The following is a 25,559-nucleotide window of genomic DNA, read 5'->3' on the forward strand; positions in this document are numbered from 1 at the left end:
TGTCTTTCTGCAGTTTTAGCTACCTCAATCACAGACTACAGCAATATTCAAAGTTATTATAATAGTTGGCTCCCATATGCATAGCACTAAGTGATTCTCTGAAGATATTCTATCAGCATGAGAGTTGTGTTAGAGCAGGAGTTCCTTTATCTCTGATTTGCACTGCGCAACTTCAACAGAGTAAGTATCTTCCAAGTAAATCCCCCTTTCCCAAAATGTGGAACGTGTAAAATGATGTTCAATGACTGTGTCGATTTAATCTTCCTTTGGAGAGGACCTTTAAAGCAATCCTTGCAAGCCTGGAAGTAGTGTCAGTGCTTCCTTCAGAGATAGCAAGACTTTGAAGAGAGATTTGTCAGGTGGTAAAAAATGTTCAGAGCCAACAATACCATTTCCAGCAACAGAGAGGTCACGAGCTCGGGGGAGTTTCGGTGGGCTTTCTTCTGCGTGCAGACAACGCAACCCAGGAGTTTTAGGACTTTGTGCTTGGTGGCTGAGAACTGAGATATCAAGACATTCATCAATCAGTGAAAAATTGTACATAGTACTTTCTGTGGAGTTGGAATATACAAGCAGTCTAGTGCTGTGGTCTAAGAGAGCAAGTGATGCATGTAACTAGCAATGTATGAGGAGGAGAAGGAGGAGAGAAAAGATGTCGTTTCAGAATAGTTTTTGCAGCTGAACCCTGGTGTTTCACCTCAAAGGGAAACAAGCCACAACCAGGCTGTTTGCTTTGTCTCTAGATGGCAGTTTACATTAATCATGCCCTGCACCTTCAAAACGTCACTGCATAACTGAGCATTACAAGCATTGTGTTTCTTCACACACCAACAGTAAGGGAAGAATATGTCATCCTATTTTGAACTGTGACAGCCTACCTCCTTTTTCTGAGTGTAGCGTCCTTCTGCTCAGTGAGAAAAAAAAAATCCTGAGTTACTGAATATCCTTCAGGAGTAGGGCCAGAATTCTCAGCTACTGGAAATCTCAGGCCTTGGAGCAGCAGGCAGTTGAGATGCCTAACTTAAACTTAACCTTTAACATATGAATTTTGGTATTTCAGTCACATTTTTTGAAAACTAACAGCATATTAATATTTTAATGGTAATTGCAAATAATAAAGATTTGGTTTGCTTTAGGGTAATTTACTCTTTCTTTTAAAATTAAGTATTATTAGCTGAAAAGTATTACTTTGGTAATACTGGAAAGTATTTCCTTGGTTTTCTAGCATATTTGCATACGTTTCAAGAGGCTAGTTAGACATGTATTTCAGTTACAAGTTTACTATTTCATTATTTAGTTTATGAGCAGAACCCCTTTTGTGGAGCGTACCTATTACTAAGCCCTCCAAGGATTAAAAAATAAGTTCTCTTTACAGAAATACAGAACAGACAGAATCCCTGCATGTATCAGCTGAGCAGAAGGCAGATTCCAGGCATCACAGAAGGTGGTTTAAATTCCACATAGACTGGAAGATGGAGTCTCACAAGTGAAACAGAGTAGTATTGATACATTCTGTCTCCAGGTGGGAATAAACTCACAGACCAAAGGCTTGTTTTAACCGTTTTCAAAGGCAGTTTGCTCAAAAGAGACCACACATGTTCAATTTTGCTTATACATCATGATTATGAAGGATACAGTAATAATGCAGGAATGTAAGACTAGTACAATTTGGGCTTCCACGTAACACAAATAAGTTATTCCAAATATATTTGGTCACTTCTAATTGATGTATTCATGATCGATATGTGTATCTAAAGGGAGACTATAAGAAAGAATAGAACAGAGTCTTTGGCAGGGTCTGTTGTGATAGGGCAAGGGGAAATGGTTGCAAACTAAAAGAGAGAAGATTTAGACTGGATATAAGGAAGAAGTTTTTTACAGTAAGGGTGGTGAGGCACTGACACAGGTTGCCCAGAGAAGTGGTGGGTGCCCCATCCTTGGAGATATTCAAGGTCAGGCTGGACAGGGCTCTGAGCACCTGATGGAGCTGTAGGTGTCCCTGTTCATTGCAGGGCAGTTAGAACAGATGGCCTTTAAGAGTCCCTTCCAGCTTGAATGATTCTGTGATCTTTTGGAAACAAAACAGCTCCATGCTTTGTAAAGGAATTAGTCAAAATTCAAAACTGGACTTAAAAGCTTCAATCAAATAATGTGATCAGATTCTGGATTTCAGACTATGAAACAAATTAGATGATTGGGTTATTTCTGTTAAGTAGTCGGTCAAAGGATGTGCTGGGTTTTGTTTCTTTCTTAAAGTTGTTCTTATTTGTTAAGTGGTAATAATGTATTCAGTTCAGCAATCATTCTCAACGGTATTATCTCCCTAAGTATTTGCATTTCTTTAATCTCTGATCATACTAGATCTATTAGGTGCATAAAAATACGTATAGGCTATGTAACACTTATATTGTTTTCTGTTATTTGATTTTTAGAGGTCAACAAGAAAGTCATAGAGAGATATCATATTGTAATATCTGCAATATAAATAAATAATATTATTATTTAAACCTTTGAAGTTGGTAGAAGAAAATTAAGCTTGCAGTATATATTCTGGCTAGGCTCTTAGTTTTTGTTGTTATTGTTTTAGTGTTGTTGTTGTCCTCTGACTCAGTTATATATAGTTTTGATTCAACTTCATTTTTTGAAAAAGTTTGTTACCGTGTTTCATTATCAGGAAGTGCATTCACCTCAGACTATTGATCGCTCTTTCCATTTAGAAATAAACAGTTTCTAACCCTGATAGGACCATGAAGTATTTTATTGAGCCTGACAATCTGTAGCAATTCATGGTGGGAGGTATAATGCCTCATTCTTTCCCAGTGTCTGCAGCAGTAGATTTCAAAGGACAAATTCATGCTGACAGTGGCTGTGCTGTATTTCAGAGGCAAAGTTCTGTACATCATCCCTGAAATTTTCATTTATTGTTTTATACGTGCAAGAAATTCATGTGGAATGTTCATCTGGTCTGTAAGTAAATATCAGTAAATATCATATTCACTGCTACATCTTAGAGCACCTTACAGAGATCGTCAGTGTATTGGTCTCCCTTTAAAATGGAAAATGTTTTGGAAGCGGAGTGTGTGTGTCCTATGCTGCTTTTAGTCTGTCTGTTGAAAAAGTATGCATGTGTAGCATGATCTTTTGAATAAATTTGTTAATAGGTGTGTAATTCAAATTCCCACATTAATAGAACTGGAATATTACAGTTATTTTCATCCATAAATACTACACATACAGGACCTGATGAAAATGCTAATCTTTGGTTTTACAAGAAATAAGTAGGTTACTCCAAAAGTAATGCCTCCTATTTATTGCCATGGAAACTGCAACGAAGAGCCCAATAACACTACTTACTGGAGCAAATTCTCAACTACAAAACACTGTTCTTCAACACACTCAGCACCATTAGCTGTGCATTTTCACCAGCAATGAACAAGAGCCTGCATGCCATGCTTGTAAAAATCTGCATGGCTGTCTGGAACACAGCTTTCATATCGCTGTCACCACTGTTGAAAGGCACCACCCACCACCTCACTGTGCTCACATCTGCTGTTGGGTCTCCATAAATGTTCAGAAAGCACCTATGAATGCCAATAGGTGCAATTTTTTCTGCGTGGAGGAATTCAGCGACACTCTTTTGCTTCATGCACATTTCCATGTCAGACACTATTTGTCAGACTGTCCCTCTGCTGCCATCTGTCACACAGCAATAAGATGTAGCAGAATATTGGTGGGAAGGTTCTACTTCTACTACAATATCACCAACATCCACCTCTAATGGCGTGGGCCAGCATCATAAAATAGGAGGCATTACTTTTGGACAGCTAGATTCTCTGGCTTTAGTAATAGGAGAAGCTTCCACTGCCCAAATACTATTTACAAAGAGTAAAGTCGTCTTTTTGATATGAATTTTTCAAATGTATTTAAATCTTTTCCAAATATTGAAGTAGGAGTAAAAGAGAAAATGATGGCTTATTTGGACACAAGAAGAGTTAATTTTCCTGATTCATGTTTTAGCATCGTTTAACAACTTGTTACAATGAGGTTTAACTGTAGCTAGCATTACACACTTCTACTGGTAACTGTAGAGCATGGACACATAGGGTAGCAGTGAGTTTGGTGGTTCCTGTATCTTTATCCATTTTTTTCACTTGACCTAGCATCACAAATTAGGTAAAAGTGAGTAATATGAATAAGATTTAAAATTTAGTATATATTCGTTTTATAAGCAGTGCTTCTTTTTTGTTTGTTTACAGATTTATGAGCCTTAGTAATGGTCTTCACAGTATACAATATTCTAAATGGATCCTAGATCCCCAAAGTTGAGTGACATCCATTAGTATTTCTCGAGAAATACACAAAGTATTTGTTCCTGAGACATATTTGCCACAACTACTTATCTAATTTTTTTTGTGTATTTTTGAGGCAGAATTGCACAGGAAATGTTATGTGATCTCCTGTTATTAGTCTATATTTAAGTCTGTGCGATGTGTTCAGTTTGTTTATTGATGAACAGACCCCTTAGCCTTCTCTAACCTGAAAGCATGAGTATGTGAATTTTCCCAGTCTGATGCCTGAGGACTTTTTTGTACAATTAACATTTTTGATATCTTGTAGACTCTTCTTCCTTCAGAAAGCTGAAAACAATGATAGAATACTCCTTTGAGATCACTAATTTGGACAAGCAGTTGGACTACTGGGTACTGTTGGACCTCAGAGCCCACATACATTTGGGTACTCTTCTGCGCTTAGTTCATTGATTAAGTGATGTTAGAAAAAGGGGAAGGAAAAAAATGAAAAAAATTGATACTACTGGTCTGAGTTGCAATTCGGTGAAGCTCTCTATAAAAATAATGTAAACAATGTATAAACAAAATGGAAACTTTTTTTTTTTTTTTTTTTTTTGTAAGTAATACTATAGAAAGCTGATAAATCCTTATTTAACTGACCTGCTTATGCTGGCTTGCTAACTTCTGCTGAAATCAGTGTTGCCTCCTTCCTAGGCAATGATTTCTGACAGCCTAATGAGTGGGGAATATGGCTTCTGAAACAGGTGCTGCTGCAACTGCCCCCTTTCCCACCAGCCTGGAACAACTGCAAAGAGGGGTGGCCCAATCCAGAACACCAGCTTCAGTAAAATTCACAACACTTGTTCACTTGAGGGCAAGATGGACAGAGAGATAAACTATAATGATGAGGAAATATGTCGTTACCAGTAGGAAATAATCAAGGAGTTACTTCATGATCCTCTGATTATTACTTACGGGGTCTTTATAACAGCTTATACAAATTGCTTCACATTATCTTAGCTCCCAAGATTTTTTTTATTATGTAACTGAAGGAATATCAATAATTTTGTTTCATATTAGAGTTAACAGTAAAGATTTTTTGTAGTTATGTTTCACTTCAATAATTTATTTTCAATGTTTGTCTAACAGTTATTTAATATTTGCTTTTAGACTTTTTTTGTATGTTTTTGGATGCTCTTTGACTTTGGATCACTTCTTTTTGTTTCTCTTTGGATCATTTCCTTTTTTTTTTTTTTTTTAAGCATTTTTTCAATTGATCTGTTTTGGTCCAAGCTGTGAAAGCACTGTAAAGTCTTCACAACTAGAATAAGAGTCTCACTGCAGGTAGAATACTGCAGATTGGTCTAAGGAAGTATTATTGTTGATTTTACAAGCTGTTTGGGGTTTATTCATTTTGTCGATTATACCATGTTGACATCATAACGATAATATTCTCTTAGTTGTAAAATTCAAAATCCATAACTGTTCTGCAAACCTGTTTTCAAATTTATTTGACTTCAGGTTGTAACAAGAAAAAAATAAAGCCTTATGTGTATGTCTGCCTAGGCATATTTATATGTACTGTACATACATACATGTTTATAACTGAAAGCTAGGAAGTATGGAACTATTGAATTGTTTTTAATTTGTTCTTTCCCCTCCACTCATCTCTCAGTCCTAAGGTATTTAGGCATGGTAGAGAGTATTTCAGTCTCTTCTTGGAGTAAGACAGGGGAATGATCTATCTAGGTGAATTATCAGTTATATTTCAAAATTGAATGTACTGTCATGGAAAAGGACTAGCAATAATATTGAAAAAAATCTTATCAGGAGATTGTAAAATGAGAAGCTATGAGATGTCTTTTAATTTGTGTACTTTGTTGTGGTTTTTGTTTTTACCCCTTCTTTTTCTTCAGTAAGTGAATAGAAATTTACCATTCCTTTCAGCTTTTATGCTCTGAATGTTTGTATCCAGATGACTCCAGCGTCATATGTAGTTGAAATAAAGTTGACTTCATTAAATAGAGCAGTAATAGAGTGGATATTTTGATTACCAAAGAGTACTGTGGTGAAAGACAGTGATCTGCTTAGCCTGGCAGAATGCCAGTAGCACAGAGGAGATTCAGAAATCTATCTAGCAAAGAGGTCATTGCTGCAGTTAGCATTGCCCCTTTAGTATATGGAGCAGATGGTTTAGACAAATCCAGATAATACATATTGGAAAATTCAGAGTCAGATGTATACTTGGCTCTTTTAAATTGAGGATGATACATAATCCAAATTAAAACTTAATCACAGTAATAAAATACGTGCCCCAGTTGCCACCGTGACTGCGGTGTTTTTACTGATGCCCCTCTATAGATGAAAGACATTTGCTGTTCTGTTAAACCTCAAAATAAAATACACTGCAAACTTCTGCTAGATTCCATCTTTTATCTCAGGAAAATCAAAGATTAAAATGTCTTGCATCTGTAAGTCTGGTACTAAATACAGACTCACCTCTTTTTAAGTGCTTGCTTTTCCGTTCTTCTTGAATGTACACGAAGGGGAAGAGGCTGAGGAGAGATGGAAAGGGCTTCCTTATATTTGTCACTGCAGGGTAAATTGGCATTTCTGGTAAAATGCAATAATACATTTGCTATGTGAACATCAGAAAAAGAAGAATACTCGATAATCATGTAACTGTATTTTCAGGAACTGGTTTTTGAGCAATTATTAGTCCTGAAGTATTTCTCAGTAGCTAAAATTTGTTAAAGGATGGTGCTTCCCTCACCAAATGTTCTAAATGATGTAATGGACATCCATGTTTTACTTTTTGACATGTCCAGTAAACAATACTGCATAATAAATATGAGAGCTCAAGGTTTTCTAACATACTCTACTAATATTTTCTTAAGGATAGCAAACTAATCTTATGGTTGTTTTTTACACTCTGTGATTATTTTGTATATTGTATAAATATTAAGCAGAAGAAAAAGCATGGGCCAGACAGTGAGTAAATAGTTGAAAAAAAATAACTTTGGAAGGACAGTAATCAGGTAGGTGCTTATTTGCATATAGCATTTACTTGAGCAGGCTACATCAGAAAACCCCTTAGTTTCATACTCAGTACTTTATACTGAACAGTTTATATTGAAATAACTTGTTTCATAAGTTATGCAAAAATATCATTTTGTAAAATCAACATTAAAGTACATTATGTTTAAAATTAGTGAGATGAAAAGGGCAAAGAAGAGGTTCCCCTTGACTATTTGTTCCTCTTTTTCAAAATATAAAGTAATGGATGATATCTTCTGCTTTGCTTAGCTTCCTAAATAAGGTGCCAATATAGTGACATTTGGAGAGAACTTTAGGGTTGTTGTCAGGGTTTCATGTTGTCTGTCTATGGCATGTAAATTCAGTGCCTCATTTAGAAGCTCAGACTTGCTCCACTGTCCATGTAGTCTTGAGAATTCCTGTGGCTCTTGTCCAAATTAATAAACCCCCAGGAGATTACATGCAACCAAAGGTAGGGAATACAAGCTGTGTTCTGATTTCGTCACTGAAATTCCTATGAAAAAGCAATAGCTTGCTTAACAGAGCCATAAGGAACAGAGCAGTCTCTCTTTTCCCACCTCTCTGGTAAATGTACCTCTGACACTTAGTTGAGGTTCCAGAAAGACAGGATTCATTTGTACAATGTTCAATCTCCTTTATTCTACAACAAGTTATATGCATTACAATTTCAGAACTACATGACAATAAAATGCAAGTATTGGAAGATATGCTGTGTTAAGGTCTCTAAGAACTGGTTCTAGGCAATAAATTTTAAACAAATATAGAAAAATGTTTATTTCATTTTCAAAATTTACTCCCATATATGAAGCTGACATAACATCATCAAATGTATTAGAGAAATCCAAGTTCTAATACAGATAGTAGTTACAGAAAAGCTTCTTCACATAGGAGTACAAATTACTCCTTGTAGCAACCATTACCTGTAACAAGTGTAAGAGGGGTGATGCTTAAGTCTCATAGCATAAAAGCCGTAGTCCAGAGACAAGCAACCTGTTTGTTGGTTTTTTCTCCCTTCGGTGCCAGCCACCAGCTGTCAGAATGTCAGAACTTGTTCAGCGATGCTATGTGATCAAATTTGAGCAGGGCTATTCAAGATCCAAACTGCAGTTTTTATATGGAGGATGAGTCTGCAACAGTATTCTTATGAACAAAAGCAGTGAACTTGTAGATTGTGATTCCACTTCACAATCCATCACCTGTTAATTTAACTGGTGAGAATATATTGACTCCTTTTTTTTCCCCTATGTACAATATATTTTTCTTCCATCCTCCTTTAACTAGTGCATACACACTTTTATCTATTGCCAGTTCAGAGGCAGGGCATACTGGTTTTACAGAGGGGGAAAAAGCGTGATGTGAAAGAGCTGCTAAAGAATAAATGTAGAAGGAGAAACCCAAAGAGATGATTTCTAAAAAACCCAGTACATAATATGAATATTGTAGAGTTTTATTTAAAATTTTCTGAAGAGGCTGTGGAGTTACTAGGGAGTCATTGTGGAGTTATTAGCTATTTGCAATCTGAACAGCTCCACTTAGTGGTCAAGATTACAGTGACCCTTTTCCTCAAATGTTCAAATCCTTTTCAGTTCTGCAGTGCTAAATTAAATAATGCAAACATATCTGGATGTTAAAATTTAATGGCAGAGGGAGAACAGACAGATAAGGCCTAATGCACAGAGCCTATTACTGGAGCAGAATAAATAATGCTACGAGACATGACAATTTATATTGCTAGATGAACCTGATTTGTCTGTGTTTGCACTTTGCTTTTGTTCATTTTCAACAGCTTTTCCCCAAAATGAGTAAGCTTGTTGATTATACTGTAGGACAAAGCCAACTTGAAAGCAAATTTTGACTGTAAAGGCTGCATATTCACAGCAGAAATACATTTGTGTTCATTGTATTACAAAACATGCATCCCAAGTATCCAGTGAAGTAAGCACATCCTGAATACTGAATTACATACTTGCAGTCTACACTAGGATATTTATAGCAGTGTATCTTGTGGTGATGGAGAAAAAAAAAAAAAAAAGCAAAAAAAAAAATCATAAGGTTCTTATAAGCAATGAGAAAAGAGATAAAAAGTCAATTGTGCAACTTTTTTCCCTATATCAGTCAGTTTTTGCAGATAGCTGTGCTATTGAATTTAAAGCAAATATATACTAAAAAAACTAGAGAGAGCAGTGGAACTATAGCAAAAGCAATGCCCTAAGATAAATTCTTATTTTTTTTTCTCAAACTAACGTGCCATAATAGTAGAAGTTTGTGGATGAGAATTGACAGCAGGAAAACAATTAATATTCTAGATGAGTTCCTAATGTAACAGTAGAAAGCTCATTCAATGGTGTTTTTCAAGTTCCCATTCATCAGAGACAGCAGCTATAAACCCCAGAGTGGGACAGGAGAAAGCCCTGTCTGCGCTCACCTTTGGACTGCCTTCATGCAAAACTCAGTAACCATCTGCATAATAAATAGACTACCTGAAGTTCTTATGAAACTTTATTTTCATTTGTCTTATATAAATGTATATTTTTCTGAAAAAAAAAGAAAAAAACATATGCAAATGTGCATAATGCTTTTGCTTTTACTGCAAATCCACTGCCACATTTCTAAATTAATTGCTTGGTTTTCTTTGTCACACTTCTGTTCTTACATTAATGTGATTCCTTAAGTCCTTGTCAGAGCTGCAGTGAAACTGTCCTTAGGAATCTTCAAATGTGTTACCTTCAAGCTCTCTGTTTATATTCCGTTTGGTGCTTTCTGCACATTGCTATAAAAATATGATCTTGTTTCTCTCGAGATACACTGGAATCATTTAATATCTATTTGATGTCACAAAAAAAGAAGGCAAATGACAAAATTTGTAAATTTTTACATAGCCCTTTCAGAGAGGATTATTTTGGAGATAGAAAGAAACATGTGGTACTCCTTTTTAAACTCAAAATAGTATCCCTATCTCTATTCAAATATGATCTGTGTTCTGTACTCTGAACAAGGGTAAGAGATGCCATGCTTTGAAGCACAGGGACTGCTTTCAGAACAGGGCAGAGGGTTTGTTCTGGGTGCTGTAACTGAGAGGATAATGTTAAAGCCTTTAAGCATAAGATCAAAAGAAGATTTGCTGAGTTTATTGTCTTCTTTCATGGAATGAGTTAAAAATACAGAGCTTCAGTTATCTCTGCATGCGTACAAAGTTTTCATGATGACGACCCCATCAACTCTATAATGATATGCTTGACAATAAAGCAATTCTTCCAATGTTAAGATTTTTGCTATCAATGAATATAATAGCCTCATCCAATATAGAGTGGTCTAAATTAAATGTTTTATTCATTGAAACACTAAAACAGAAAATAAATTTAACGAAAGCACATAGAACTCATCTGGAATGAAGAGAAGACAGCTAGTCAAGTGTTCCATGGTCTTAGAGACAGTTACAGTTCTCAAAGGCCAGTACATCCTCGGGTGCATTCCAGCACACGTTTATCAGTTTAAGCAGGATGGTTTATGTTATGGAAGGTTGGGCTGCACATTATTTCTTTTTTCAATTTAAGTCATCTCTGTTGATATGAATCCGATTATGAATTAATTAATCCAAAAGTTTAATGGAAATAATACATAGAATTTGTCCATGAAAAGGGAGGAGGAAAATTAAATACCTTTTCAATATCTGTCTATCTTTTATTCACTTTCAGTATGCTAAGCTCTGTGTTAGCAGATTTAAAACACCTTCAGTCTAACAGAAATGAAAGCAGATCTCAGATTGGTTTCACCAGTTTCAATGACTGCAACACTCTCCTTAACTAACCACCTTATTTTCAAATTTTTTGCACAGAAGTCACTGTCAGCAGTTCATCTCTTCTTCTGCCCAACTGTACTGCTTAGGATCCCTGGAGGAGATTCCCTAGCACCATTAATGTTTCCATTGGCATCCAACTTTTGAGTATGGGCATAATCGCAGCACTACTAATGTTCTCGCCTAGCTTGGGATTTGCTTTGGCACATAGGTTCTTTTGGTGTGAAACTATTTAAATTTGAATCTGCTATTAAGACTGGAATTAAGCATAATGCATGTGTGAGTGAAAGGTCCTGAGGCAGTCAGCTGACCTGGTTGTTAGCAATGCATTAGCAAAAACAAAACCGAGAAGGGGGACAGGACAAAATGAAAGACTCCAACAGTAGTGATATATTTTTAAATATCATTCAATACTTAAGGTACTATAATAGATTAAATACCGTAGGTAAAAAAAATAAAATACTGAAAATAGGAGTAAGGGGAAAATTAGCTGAGATGACAGCGTATCAGAAATGTAAGAATGAGGCTGTTACCTAGCAAATACATTCCTCTGCTGCTGCTTGCAAATACCTGACATGGAAAATCCTGTCAGAGAATGCAACTTAGTTAATTCAGAGTGTTTACTGCTATGCTGATACTACCGTAATGACAGTGAGGGAAAAAATGGGAAAGTGTTCCAGTTAGGTTGAAAGCATTTTAGCATTTTTAAATTTTCCATTCTGTTCACCCCGTGGGTTTTTTTTATTTGCTTGTGTAATTTTCTCATTTATGTCTAAAGTATGTTTGCAACAAAATACCATGATTGAATAAAACCAGTAATTTGGGATTCTAGTACAGAATCTGAAGCAGATCTGAGATGAATACACAGATTGTTGTATTCTCGAGACTCTCTAGAATTTTATTTCTCAACCAAAATGATATAACTACAGAATATCTTATCTTTCCATGAAAGGAGTATAAACTTAAAATAAAGCTTCATACATTTGATAGATGGAATGGAAATAATAACTCCTTTCTCAACTGTAAAGGGGTAGACCCAAAACAGGCACTAAGTAGCTAGGATGTGTGCAGCTCTTAGTGTGACCAAAATTCTCATCTGCTGAACATAACTGGCTAAATCATAAAAACAAAAGAGGCTTTTATGAAGCTACTCAGAGATTTGTGAATGTTTGCTGTTGAACTGAGGCATTCAGTCATTCCTAAGCATTCCAGTATAAAGGAGAAGAAAACTGAGAGCTTTCATGTCTTGAGAAACTTACTTCACACACTTGTATCTGTTTTTCTCTATTTCGTAAAAGTGTATTCTAGTGAAATGGTTTGTAGTTATCACTGAGGCTTCAGGATGGTTAATTGACCGTGATATGATTAATACATTTAGAGGCAGACTAACATGATGAAGTGATTAGACCAGCTTAGCAATCCAGCAATCTTTGAAAGCCAAGCTTACTCATCTGTAATTTTATTTCATTAGGATAGCTTCGTAAATTAGACTTTTTTTTTATAAAGTTCTTACTTGTGATGTCTACAATTTCTTTATTTGCCAAGCTAGTATATTTTATCATTTTATTTTCATGACTTCACTGCTATCATATTGCATTCTGTTGCCACTGTGGAATGCATGCAGGGGAAATATTGGCTTCCAGTGTTAACAAGGTGAAGAAGGTGTCTGAAATGACAGCATAACAAATTACACTCCACAATTATTTATTTCATAATTTTGTTGCTTGTGAAATGGCCAGGCACAAAATAGTAACTGCTGCTGAGTAGCTGCAATGCTCAATTCCAGAGTTTTTTAAATAATTCCGTTTCTGTCTTGTAGAAAGTTTGTTTTAATTCTGGGACTTAGTGCAGATACTTGAAGATAGTATGGAGGAATATATTTGAATCTGAGTGTACCTAAGCTGTATTACGATCTTATGAGAATTAATAACCTAGGAGCTTGTGTGCTTTTGAAATCAGTAAGGAAGCTGAGATTTTAAATGCCTAAATTCTCATTAAAAAAAGACTTGTTGAAATTTGAGGAACAAACCCACAAGTAATGGTTTGAAGAGTTTATCAAGCTGTCCGTAAGCACTCTATCTTATGTTCCAAAATGTATCACAAAACATTAAAGTGAGTAAGTAGTTTGTTGACTGTGGACTATCTGCAGCGGGAGGTGTGCATTTTTCTTGGAAGCAGTTGTTGGACTCTTAAATTGTGGCGACTGTGCGATCTTGTGTTTCCAGGCAGCGTTTTCTCCAGAAAAATGTCACTGCCCTATTTGTCAGTTACTAGAATAATCAGACCAGCTACACAATTATTATGCTTTTTATGTATACAACAGCCACAAATGTTTGTTGTTGTCATATTAAAGTGCTCTTGCCATGGTTAAATATGAGGATTGCTTGCTCTCTTTTAATAGTAGTTGGCATGTTCCAACCGATGCAGCTTAGGGTTACAAGAAGGAAATGCTCTGAGATGGTTCTCTGAAAAATGTGAAATATTAACCCCTGTCGTTTTTATCACACAAGGTCTCTCAAACTCAGGCACATCATTCATTTTGTTATATATAAAATGGCTGGCACATGGGGCTATGATGAATCACAGTCTAATGATCAGGTCAGGAAACCTGGTGAGCTGTTTTTCCTTGAAAGGCAGAACTGCATATCATATTCACGATTGCAGTTTGTTCAATAAAGTTTTCAGTCTTCCAATTTATTTACTTTCACTTTTGGTTTCAGTTCATTTAACCTTCAGAAAATATTTGTGCTGTCTACTGCTTACAACAGGAAGACTCTAGCAGCCACTTTGCTGCATTTATTTCTTGCTGTGGATCTGTGATGTCTGCAGTAATAAATGTATCCGTTTGAAATAGAAGTTATTAAGTTCTTGTTTAAGCATCTTCTGAAACAAAACATTAGCTTTTGCTTCCAAAAGGCAGATATTGCAGGAAATAGCACATAACCTGGCCAAGGACAGCTTTGTACTTAAACGTCACTTTTCTGCTTGCCTCTGTGAAAAAAGCAAGGATATCTGCATTCAAGCACTTTAGTTTCTTAGTATATCAGAACAAGTATCTCTGCAGAATTGAAAGCAGCGTGACTGTAACTATTGCCTTATTTCTAAAAACATACCCCTGTCCTACCAATTTGCTGTGATTTATTTCTTTGAACTTTTAAATCTGAAAGATACAACAAAGGAAAAAGAAGAATTGGATGAGCATTGGTATTTGCACACTAGGCTTCTGTCTTCAGAGGCACCGATTCAGCTAGCTGTACATTTCTAAACTAAAACAAAATGTGATGGTCACAGTAATCCCTGGTTGTCCAGCTCAGAAATATCCGAGGAAACTAACCAGACTAAAACAAGAAGCATGGAGAAGATTTGGGTTGCCTGCTTGAGGCTGCTTGAACACAGTTCATACATGTATGTACAGAGTGCAACAGAAATCCTAGCATCGAGCAGGACTTCCTAAATACCAATGAAATAGTTAATGACAGCCAGTGAATCATAGCGCTGATAATAATTAGTCTAGTGTCTAAGTGCTATGTATTTTCTTAATTTGAAGCTAAAAAGGACCTCCAGTAACTGCCAAAACGTACGAAGTACACACTTCTTACATGCAATTTTGCATTCTGAAAAGTTGATATAGCTATTAGGAAACTAATCTTATGTGTTATGAAAATGAAAATACAGAGGAAATAATTTTCTTGTTTTTTTTTTTGTTGTTGTTTCAGCCATGCCTTGTTCTCAGAGTGTGCTTTAAAATGCCTCTATTTACCAAGTCTATTTTAAATGTATAATATTAGCATTTATCACAACAGTTTTATGTTTTCACTACTTTTAACAATGTATAAATTGCAATAACTGTTTTTTCTGAGTGCAATTTAGAAACTGTACAATTTTAAAAGTGAATGGGGTGTCAAAATTAGTCACCAGTCAGTAAATGCTAATTAATCTTTTCTGTTACTTTTTGTCTTTCAGATTTGTGATAAAGAATGGCATTACTATGTTGTCAATGTTGAGTTTCCTGTTGTTACCCTATACATGGATGGAACAACATATGAACCTTACCTTGTGACCAATGATTGGCCTATTCACCCTTCGCACATAGCCATGCAGCTGACAGTCGGTGCTTGCTGGCAAGGTAATATGGGAGTAGATAGTAGTATTTTGAATTAAGGACAGATTTTCAGTTGTCTTGCTACTTGAATAGTAAATTAGTTACTAAAAGGTTATGGTATAAAAACAGAAGTAAATCCAGAGTTAATAATTAATCAAGTCCAAGGATAAAAACAGGTAGGACATTAGCAAGCTTTGCAATTCTATTGTTGGCCAGTTTGATCTCTGCACAATATTTCATTTGAAAAATTTGAGCATCTTATGCATGCCAGAGCATAAATAACACCAGAAGCAAAACCAACTGTTAGATTTGATAATATTTACCTTGGGGGTTGAGATCCAATCTTATTTTGGTGGTAACATGGAGAATAAAGCCACACTATTAGTAAAAACAAGATTTGATACATTTTGAACTCAGATGAGTGTTATGATAGCTAGTTAATTACCATGATACTACTCCTGTATATGTGTACAAATATACACTGATCCACTGATCATTACCTAACTGGTATTTGCAGCCTTTCATCTCTATAGGGTGAACTTAAGTTTACTGGAATATTCAATTAATGTTGAATATATAACATAATACCTTTAATATTATTCTAAGGTACTAAAAATCTAAGGCAATCTTATTCCCTTTTTTAGCTAAAAATATGTTGTGAAATAGCTATCAAACTGTTCACCAACTCGAACTTCATTTTGGCAGGGACTGAGTAAAGTTTAATGCAGCCCAGGAAGTCAGTGACTTACCTAAAACCAAGCCTGGTGGCTAGTTTACAGCTTTAACAACACATTTGGCATGAGAAAAGTTGTAGAAATATTTTTTTACATTTTGTTTTGACATAATCAGTATTAATTTTCTCTACTTAAAATTAGGTATCCTGGATGTTATTATAGTATAATCTTCCTTTTTAACATAATTTTAAAGCCTTTGTTCTTTTTTCAGGTAGTTCATTACAGGGGAATATCTAGGTAGAGCTACTGCCTTAATTCAGGGTCCTATCATAATATGCTAGCAAATATCTCTGTTTTTAGTGTTGTTCATGCTTAATACTACTGCACTTCTGTGGGGTAGTTTATTTAGGAGTAGGAATTAAAGCATCTTTAGGCTAAACTATTTATATGACTTCATTTAATATATAGTACATGTGACCTAAGATTGAAAATTACACAACCAAATTGAACTTGATGCATTTGAAACTCCTTCCTGAACAGATTCTATAAGCAGTATATGTTGTGGTGTCTGCAGGCAGATAATGGGAAAGAAAAAACAAAACCATTTTGCAGTTGTAACAAGAGTAAAGCAATTCTTATGCAGTGCTGCATGAAAAGGTATTGCAAACTACAAGTGAGATTTCTATTTTTCCTGTCTTTTTAATAGTAATTAGAATTGGGTGAGGATTTGGGGGGGTGTTGTTGTTACATTAAGATAGGAATTTAGTTCTGCTGCCTGTCCTGTGTTACTGATGTGTGGCTGATGCATCCTTCAGGGGTGCTCAGAGTAGGGTGTCATATGGCCTGTGACAACTGGGACAATTGTTACATTATGGGCCATCTATTGGATGTTCATATTAGAGACAATGCTTTTTAATTAATTAATTGTTAATCTAGCCATCAGTATTTACCTTCCATGGCAGAGAAGCACACTGTCCATATAAAACTCTTCTACTGCAGCAATAAAAAATAATGCTTTCCCCATAGATTGGGTCCTCCAGGTTAAAAGTCTTGCGAGTTTTCCAAACAATGAAGCGGTAACACAGTTCTGCAGCAAGGAATTATAATTGTTCTTACTCTATAAGAATGAGAATGAAATACAGCATCAAGAAGGTATGTGAATTTTACTCAGGTCACATAAAACAGATCTGCATCAGCTGACTGACCACCAGATTGTTCTTATTCCACCTTTTAGCTTTTACAATTCTGTTTCATTCTCCTAATCAATACAAACAAATTAATGTTAGCTTATGCTGGAGATGCACATTGCAGGATCTTACCCTGGTAAATTCTCCTTTTGAGTTCATTGTTTTTGATTCAGTTTATCTTAGAACATAGCAAATGAACCTTTTTACAGAGTGAGAAATTTCTTCCATTAACCCAAGGTTTATACATTCTCACTCTGATCCCTTTGTTGCTAATCATTCAGTGGCAAAGGCAGCCAGAAGAAGGGAGCAAATTACATGATTTGGTAGTCTAATTATTTTTCATACCACAGACAGTGAACAGACTTCCTCCAGTCTTCTTTGAAAAGGTAAGGTCTGAAGTTCATACTGTCACCCTCCAAGAATGAGTTGTTTCTTTATGTAGCATTCCCAGAGTCTTGTCAGGAAAGCTGTGACACAAGTTAATGACTTGTCACAAGGTTATACTGTAGCTTACCATGAATGTATGTAATTTCTAATAATGCCACCCATTCTAGAGTGCTGGAGTACTTCACACTGTAATTAATTTATGCTGGTCACATTGTGCAGGGGAAGTCTTTAGAAGAAGCCTGTCAGCAGGCAAACTCTGATCGAGAATACAGCAGAAGGCTATTGTAATATCTGTTTTCTAAATAACTTCTGTTTTCTGTTCTATTTTTCTTTTGTATTCTCTTGTCATTTTCCTCTCTCCTTAATCTAGACTGGAAACCAATTTTTTTAGAATTCTTCTGAGGAATAACTTTATCTTCTGAGCACTCTGTTGACATATCAATTACAAAGCTGTAGTCAGATAAACTATTTACTCTTCAAGGCAAGAGGTATGATAAGAATTTCAAGGCAAGAGGTATGATAAGAATTAGAAGCTTGAGAGGGATCAGATCGCTGAGCGCCATACTTTGGACAGTACAGCAGCAGCAGCCTGTATCACTCAATGTTGCAGTTCCCCCAGAAGTGCATCCTAACCCCAGTGGATGATGCCATGGGGGATGATGTTGGTTGCACCAAGCTAGGGCATCAGTGGAGTGAGACAAGCATAAAAATTAATGCAAGACCACCTTGGTAGATTTAACATAATGTGACACTCAATGTCTGTATACCAGTGCTTCTCTTAGCACAGCAGTATTTTCTCTCTATTGCTCTTCTTATCACAGTCAAGGTTTCATTGCACTTCAAAGATCATGGAATTTTGGCTACAGCAGAAATATAAACATATGTGAAAGGTTATTGTAGGAGGGCATTTTCTTGGAAATCTGAATTTGTATTCAAATCTATCTACTCAGTATAGATATGTGTCCCATATTTAATTGTATTTCTGCACTGGGGAATATGCAACAGAATAGGAATGTTATTTGAGAAACAGGGATCTGATTTCTTTCATGCAGCGTTAGCAAAGCTTAGACTGTAGTTTAGTCTAAAGTAAATAAAACTAACAGTTTTCTGTGATTGTAATCATTTCCCCTGTTCCTTTAGGAATAGTAAATATTCATTGTCTTAATTGTGGGAGATTATAGAGTATTCTCACATCTTGAGAGAAATTATCTTAAGTGGCATAATTTATACAAAGCTTTTGATCTATGGACCTATTGCATAGAGATAAGTTAGCATATGAATGCTTAAGAAGTAGCCCTTGGCATTTTCTGTACTTGTCCTATTTCCCATAATGCTTTAAAGGCCAAAGCTTTCTTCATAAGGTCATAAGGTTATGATGGTTATGATGTCTACCAAGAGCAGAAGAATACTGAAATACTGAAATAATGTCAGGAGTAATTTTCTGGGTAATTTCTAGCTGAATGATATTTAAAAAAAAAAAAAAAAAAAAGAAAAGCTTATGTCTGTAATTGTGACTCCACCTTCTGAAATCTACGTTAGGTTTCTCTTGTTGAACAGCTGATCTACTTGGCATGGAGTTAAACTCCACTCCCTGAACTGCTGTAATAGGGAGATGGGATGAAATCTGAGACTGGGACCTGAGGCATTCAGAGCCCAAATGTGTTGCAGCAGCTACCTCACAGATTCACTTCAGTCTTTTTGTTGAGACCCTGAGCAATCAATCGCTGATTAATTATCTGGCTCAGTATAACCAGACTTATAACACCTCAGAAGAATCACATATCAGTTGGAAATTATCTTGAATTGTCATTTCCAGTGAAAACCTCACTGTGCTTAGACTGCCCTGATAATTACTTGCTCACTATTATTTAGGGTAGGGCAGAAGGGCCTAAAAGATCTATGAACTCAATAACGTGGCTTGCTGAGACTGAAAGGTATGACTGTGCCTTGGAGATTGACAAGCAAATAGAAACAGCTAATTGTGTCTCCAACATCAAAACAAAGCAACTGTGAAATTCAATGGTAGCCAAATTCTGCCACACCTTTATCAATCCAAAGTGAAATTTAAAAAAAAAAAAAAAAGCTTCAAGAAAATATCTTGTATTTCATTAATAAAAGCACCTTAACACCATGAAGTCTGAACCCTGAGAATCTTCAGTTTCCCCTGGATTGTCAAGTGACATGTGTAACTGAACCTCCTTCTAGCTGGGATCAGAAAGGACTTGCTAGATGACAGTCTTTAACCCCAAAATTGTGACTTATTAGAGATATTTTTGCTGTTTAGGACAAGGTGGAATGTATGCTGAGAGCATTTGTTTCTCTCCATGTCTATAAGGCATTCATCCCAACTGATCAGAGCACAAGCAGGACAGGCATCTGCAACATACGTATCTGAAATTATGTAGGTCAATTCTTCGTTTGGTTTATTGTGCTTGTAATTTTGGGCACCAGTGATACCTATGCTTGTAACTGTTCGGATTTATGCCAAATACAGCAATATTCTGAACTGTTGCTTTCATTGGCAGCTTCTTTGCTTTCCTGAGGGCTACGGTGTGGGTGCAGCATATGGCGTTTTGTGGGGTGTGCATCTTCCTCTACCCTGTGCATCCCACTGTAATGTGCTGTGGTGCAGGGCTTGGTGAGGGCACAGGTACCAGTGTGAGTAGCACAGGAGAGAAATCAGATTCACAAGTGGTCCCAAAGGGAATCCTGTGGGAAGGGAACCCAGTGTAGGAGGTGCCCCTACCTAATGCTGCCTCGAAGCTGGGACCAACAGCATGGTGCATTAGTAGCCCCAGGCAGTTGTCTAGATAATTCCAGTAGCAGCCCTTTATTTCTTTTGGCAGTCTGTTCTAAGCCCAGTGCCTATTTTATGTCTTAGTTGTCTCTTTCTTGGAACAGTTGTCTGTTACAATGGTTTTAACCAGTGGGGAGATCAGCAGATCGTAGCAGGACCCTTCTTCTGAATGTTTTGGTGTCAAGAATGTGTGATTAAAGAAGCAGGAGCTGAGATTTGTAATGCAGGGTCTGTAATGAGGATAAGTAAAGTAGCATTGTTCTATAAGGTTTTTTCAGCCTTTTGTGCATTGTGGACATCAACGTAACCCTCTGACTGACAGTGAGGACAGTAAGCATTTCCTTTATTGTTCGCTCCTGAAGTACCCCCCAAGAATTAATGTTTACAGCATATTAATCAATAATAATCAGTAAACAAAGAGCTGTGTGAAACACAAGATGCTAGGCAGTTGAGTAGTTTTTTTTATTTATTATGAAGGTCTTCATGCTACTGTACCACCTTTGTGGAGTTGAGTTCTATTTATTTGAGCTGTATGGGACTGATAACTTGCTGACTACTGAAACACATCAAGCTAACATACCCTGCTGAGCTGAGAAGATTCTGAAATGCTGATGTAGAAGAATATGAAAATGTCAACACTGTGCAATTACAAGTGCTGTGATAAGAGTCAGATGTGATGACATCTATTCACCTTAGTGGAAAAAATTAGCAGGTATATCATTTTGTCTTTGGCTCTGGCAAAAGGTGCTTATGAAAAGCTTACTTGGCAGCCTATTCTTTCTAATTATGTGTAAGATAGTATTCGTTCTTTCAGTGTGCATATACAACTGCTTGTGTTTATTCATGTGCAAAAAGCTAGTTTTTCATGCTATCCTGAATTAACAGGGATGTCCTATGTAAGACGTACATAACATTCAAAAGACCTCTAAGCTGTAATTAGTAATTCAAATAATAGCAGTACTTCCAGGGAAAGCAGCAGGGAGGATCAGAGTCTACAATTCTAGGTGGAAACAGTTGAAGGAAAGACCTTGATTAGCCTGTCAGAGGAAAAAGTGTGGTAATATTTTAACAGCTAGCACTGTCTTTATGAATAAGCTTTCAACCCTATAAAAATCAGTAACCAATGGAGTAGATTGCTTCAGGAACCTTTGTCTTCAGAAGAGTTTAGAACATCTCAAACAATTCTCTAGAATGGTGTAGTACATCTTTTCTTGTCTTGGGACTAGTGGACAGACTAAGTCATGCCCCAGTGTCCCTTCAGATCCTGCTATCAGTTGTTATGCTGCAACTGTCCCAATATGAATCATCCTGCTGTAAATGTGGGCATAGTTCTGTATATTTTCTCTACTGATAGAACAGGACAGTAGCTATTCCCAGCTATTTTTCACTCACAGGCTGAAGATAACCACTTACAGAGCTTCTGTGTTTGCACATCCACGTTAGCATGTCAGTTTGGATCAGGAGTGCGCTTCTAACAATCCGCTGATCATCCCCAGTTCTCTGCTGTTGTCTACATGGACCAGAATCAGAGCACATGAACTGGATTCCTGCTGGATGAAACTAACTGGCTATGCGCGCCAGCCACGTACCTACTACATTTGAACTAAAAATAAATGGTTTTTGTTGATGACATCTGAGAATAATTAGTCTGAAATGAAATAACAACTGAAAAAGAAATAATAAATTCAAACCTGAAATTTCTGTGCGTGGATGTAAGCGCCAATCATGCAGGTCTGTAGGTTCACTTCAGCAGGTTTATATTGCTTGTGCTGGCAGACATAGACATAGCACCTAATTGTTTGTTTTAGCTTCTTGTCTATTCCTTTATACATTTTAAGGAGGTAGTTTCATATTTAAGTACATTAGCTTATCTGAGACTGCTTCTCATTTTGCTCATCAGAACTATTAAGATCTGCTGGCATGCTTACTGTAGGTTTCTGAATCTCAAAACTCCAGGAGTAATGTTTGTGTTTTAACCTTAGAACTTGTCTTCAGAACTATGTTAAGAATATGAGAATATGAAGCTTCAAAACACAACATGATTCCTTTCTTCTGTAAAGTTTCACCTGTTTTTGTCATCTTATCATCAGATACATTGTTATTTTATTATTAGTGGCGATATATACTTTTAAAGACAATGCTAATACATAAATGTAATGATATTTTTGGTGAAGAGATAACATCCATGTAGGGTATTAACTATCTACCAAATAATTGTCTTGATAAGGCCTGAATTACAGTACAAACTGATCCTTTGCTTCAGATGCTACAGATGTGAAAGGCTATATGAAACCTCTAAAAAATTTGGCCCAGAAGAAGTTTTCTGTATAACTGACAGACAAATGAAAGAGTAGAAAAAACATAATCTATCTTTGAGGATCTTTCTTTGAAGTAAAAAGAGCAGCAGTTTGTACTGTAGTCTTAACATAAAAGAACAGAAATGTCTGCCTCTGTGAAGGAACAGCGTGCCTAGACACCTTCTTTACTCTCAGCACAACAGCGTATATTTTCCTTACTGTATAAGGAAAATGTTGTGCTTATGCTGCACAGATTAAAAGGGATGGCTTTTGGGCAGTAACATCAGCCTATACTAAAGTTGCCTCTTTATCTCCTATTCCTAATACCATTCCACATACAAATCTTCAAGTTAAAGTTCAAGTCTGAGCTATTTTGCCTGGCAGAAATAGGTTATTGAGCACTAAAGCTACAAACGCTGTGAAGATGAGTTATCTACCAATTACAGCAGCTTATCCACTGCTAATCCAATTAGTCTGCACGGCTTCACTATTGCGTGGCTTTCTTGGTCCTCCCAGGCTCAAGGTAGGCAGTAATTCACAAGGACCGATTCAGCTAACGCTTGCAGGAAAGACAAGCTCTAAAAATTCTCTTAGAGGAGAATGAGTAAATCACTAAATATCCCAAGAGTAATTTAGATGCTATGATCACTGTTGCAGGCAGTATATAATCACATTTTATTGACAACTCCTAAAGATCAGTCTTCCTTTGAAGCTGCATAGAGTGAAGCTGAATAGAGCATAGCTAGAGGGCCTAATGCAATGTACTGTGATGGGACCTGATCTAGCACCAAATGAGCTGGTTTGGATAAGGTATTATAAGCCTTTTAGCATAGTGCTGTGCATTAGTGTGCAGTCAGTGCTCTGAATTTACACCATATTCTTAGAAATAATAGTTTGTAGAGAATATGGCACATTGTTTACACAGAGCACATCTAGGACTGTCAGAGCTGGTTTTGGAGGAAAAAGCTAAAGGCTGTGTAGGAGACCTTATAGTAGAAAACTTGCAGATACAGTTTCTGCATAAATAAACATAAGGCCTCAAATGTTTTTTTGAAATTAATGTTTGATCACTCTAATAATCTCATCAAATCATTTTTGAAAATGCTCTGCTTCCTTGGGCACAGATTTGGGAAGTCACCTTTCATCTCAAAGTATGTTATCACAGCTTTGTAAGCAGTGGAATGCAATACTGGAAAAACATTGACAATGATCTTAAAGACAGGCTGCTACTACCTACCATCGAACAACCCGCAAAGCAATTCCACTTACCACAATAAATGGAATTTCAAAAGTATTTGGCTAAACTGGATTTCAACTCTTTAAGAGCACTTTAAAAAAATGTGAATTATTTGATATTGTTTTCTGTATTGGTAACAATAATCATTTTATATTTTCTTTCTTGCAGGAGGTGAAATCACCAAGCCTAGGTTTGCTCAGTATTTCCACGGCAGCCTAGCCAGTCTTACTATCCGTCCTGGAAAAATCGAGAGTCAGAAAGTGATTTCCTGTTTGCAGGCCTGCAAGGAAGGTCTGGATATTAATTCACTTGAGAGTCTTGGCCAAGGAGTAAAGGTGAGGAATGAACAGACATAATCTTTGATAAAAATTTAGAGGTGATTTATGAAGTGGAGAGACCAAGGTAGAGTACAAGCAGTGCAAGTGTGCTCCCAAAAGCAGTGTAATTTCCCATAAAGTCATGCAAAGAAAAAGTGGAACAGTAGAAGAGCTATGATGCTGCAAAGCAAAACGTTTCCACTATTGCAAAGGCTCAGAAAGTAAGGTGCTGAAATTTCACAGTCTGTAAGAATTGCCAAGTCATATTCTCATTCATGCTTATTTTCATAGTCTTAGAGTAGACATAGTTCCAAGGAATTACTAAATTTTGATCTCAAACAGCTTTAAAGCAATGCAAAATGTAATTGGAATATATTTCATCTAGAGGCAGAAAGAAGTTCCAGTGTAGAAGGTCTGAGAAATTCTGAGTGTACTCCAAGAGGAAAACCAGATAACAAAAAATCAAGAAATTCAAATTTTACATTTTCATACACATTGTTATCATCCATATTATGCATATGACTGTCTTCCTTGATTTTTGTAACACTTTTTCTAAGATGGAGGAACAGAGAGTAAGAAATTCTGTTTCAATTGACATAGTGGCCAGATGGCTTTGCATTCATTAAGACAACTTGTAGGATCTTGAATATCACTGCCATAGTGCTTACATAAAAAATCCATTTTAAGGTGTCCCATACTGACTTTGTTAATAGATGACACGTATTCTTCCGTCTAAAGTGGATACACAGTTAAGCAATTTCCAAGTACACAAATCACAATACCATCTTCTGAAGGAGCTTAGCTTCAGATTCAGGTAACTGGGAAGATACTTTGGCTGCAGACTGTGTAGTCAGTGAAACAGCACAGGTTATTTGGTAATTTGTTTTTCAGGGCAGAGGAGAGTGGAGCTGTAACACTTGATCTGCATTATGCAGTAGAAGTGCTATTTACTACATTTCATTAGCTAAACCTTTTGTTTTACCAGATAGGAGACTGACCTAAAATAAAATTCAATATCCGTCTAGGTGATAAGTTACAGTGGTATAGTATAACCAATACATTTCTGAAAACAAGGGTAAAAACATAAATTGAGGGTGCAAAGTTAAGGAGGAACTTTGGTAGCTCCAGCTATTTTAAATAGACAATGCATACAGTGAGCAGCTAGAGTTTTTTGGAACTTGAGTTGTATATGCATGCCAGTAAGTTCTTTTGCGGGGGTTTTACATGCATTAAATAAGTTTATACTTGGTGCATGATGTTTAAAAGCGTACTAATTCCTCCCCTTTTTTCACATTCTGAAATTTAAGTGTTTGAATAGTCTGTTTTTTCATGGACTTGGAAAAGGCCATGCCTCCCACTGCTGCCCAAGTGCAGGTGATTGGTTTTCTTACTGTTCTAGCAGTGGGTAGGAAAAATGAA

At 36.4% G+C, this 25,559-nt stretch overlaps 1 protein-coding gene across 1 annotated transcript in view; it reads left to right on the forward strand.

Moving 5' to 3' along the window:
• CLSTN2 (calsyntenin 2) overlaps positions 1–25,559 on the forward strand; it is a 214,499-nt gene that overhangs the window by 167,771 nt on the left and 21,169 nt on the right. The window contains exons 9-10 of the mRNA XM_021393774.1: positions 15,106–15,268; positions 23,992–24,158. Of these exons, the coding sequence (XP_021249449.1) occupies positions 15,106–15,268; positions 23,992–24,158 (330 nt within the window). The remainder of the gene's footprint in view (positions 1–15,105; positions 15,269–23,991; positions 24,159–25,559) is intronic.

Source organism: Numida meleagris, chromosome 4 (genome assembly GCF_002078875.1).
Source record: "Numida meleagris isolate 19003 breed g44 Domestic line chromosome 4, NumMel1.0, whole genome shotgun sequence".
NCBI classification, from domain to species: Eukaryota; Metazoa; Chordata; class Aves; order Galliformes; family Numididae; genus Numida; species Numida meleagris.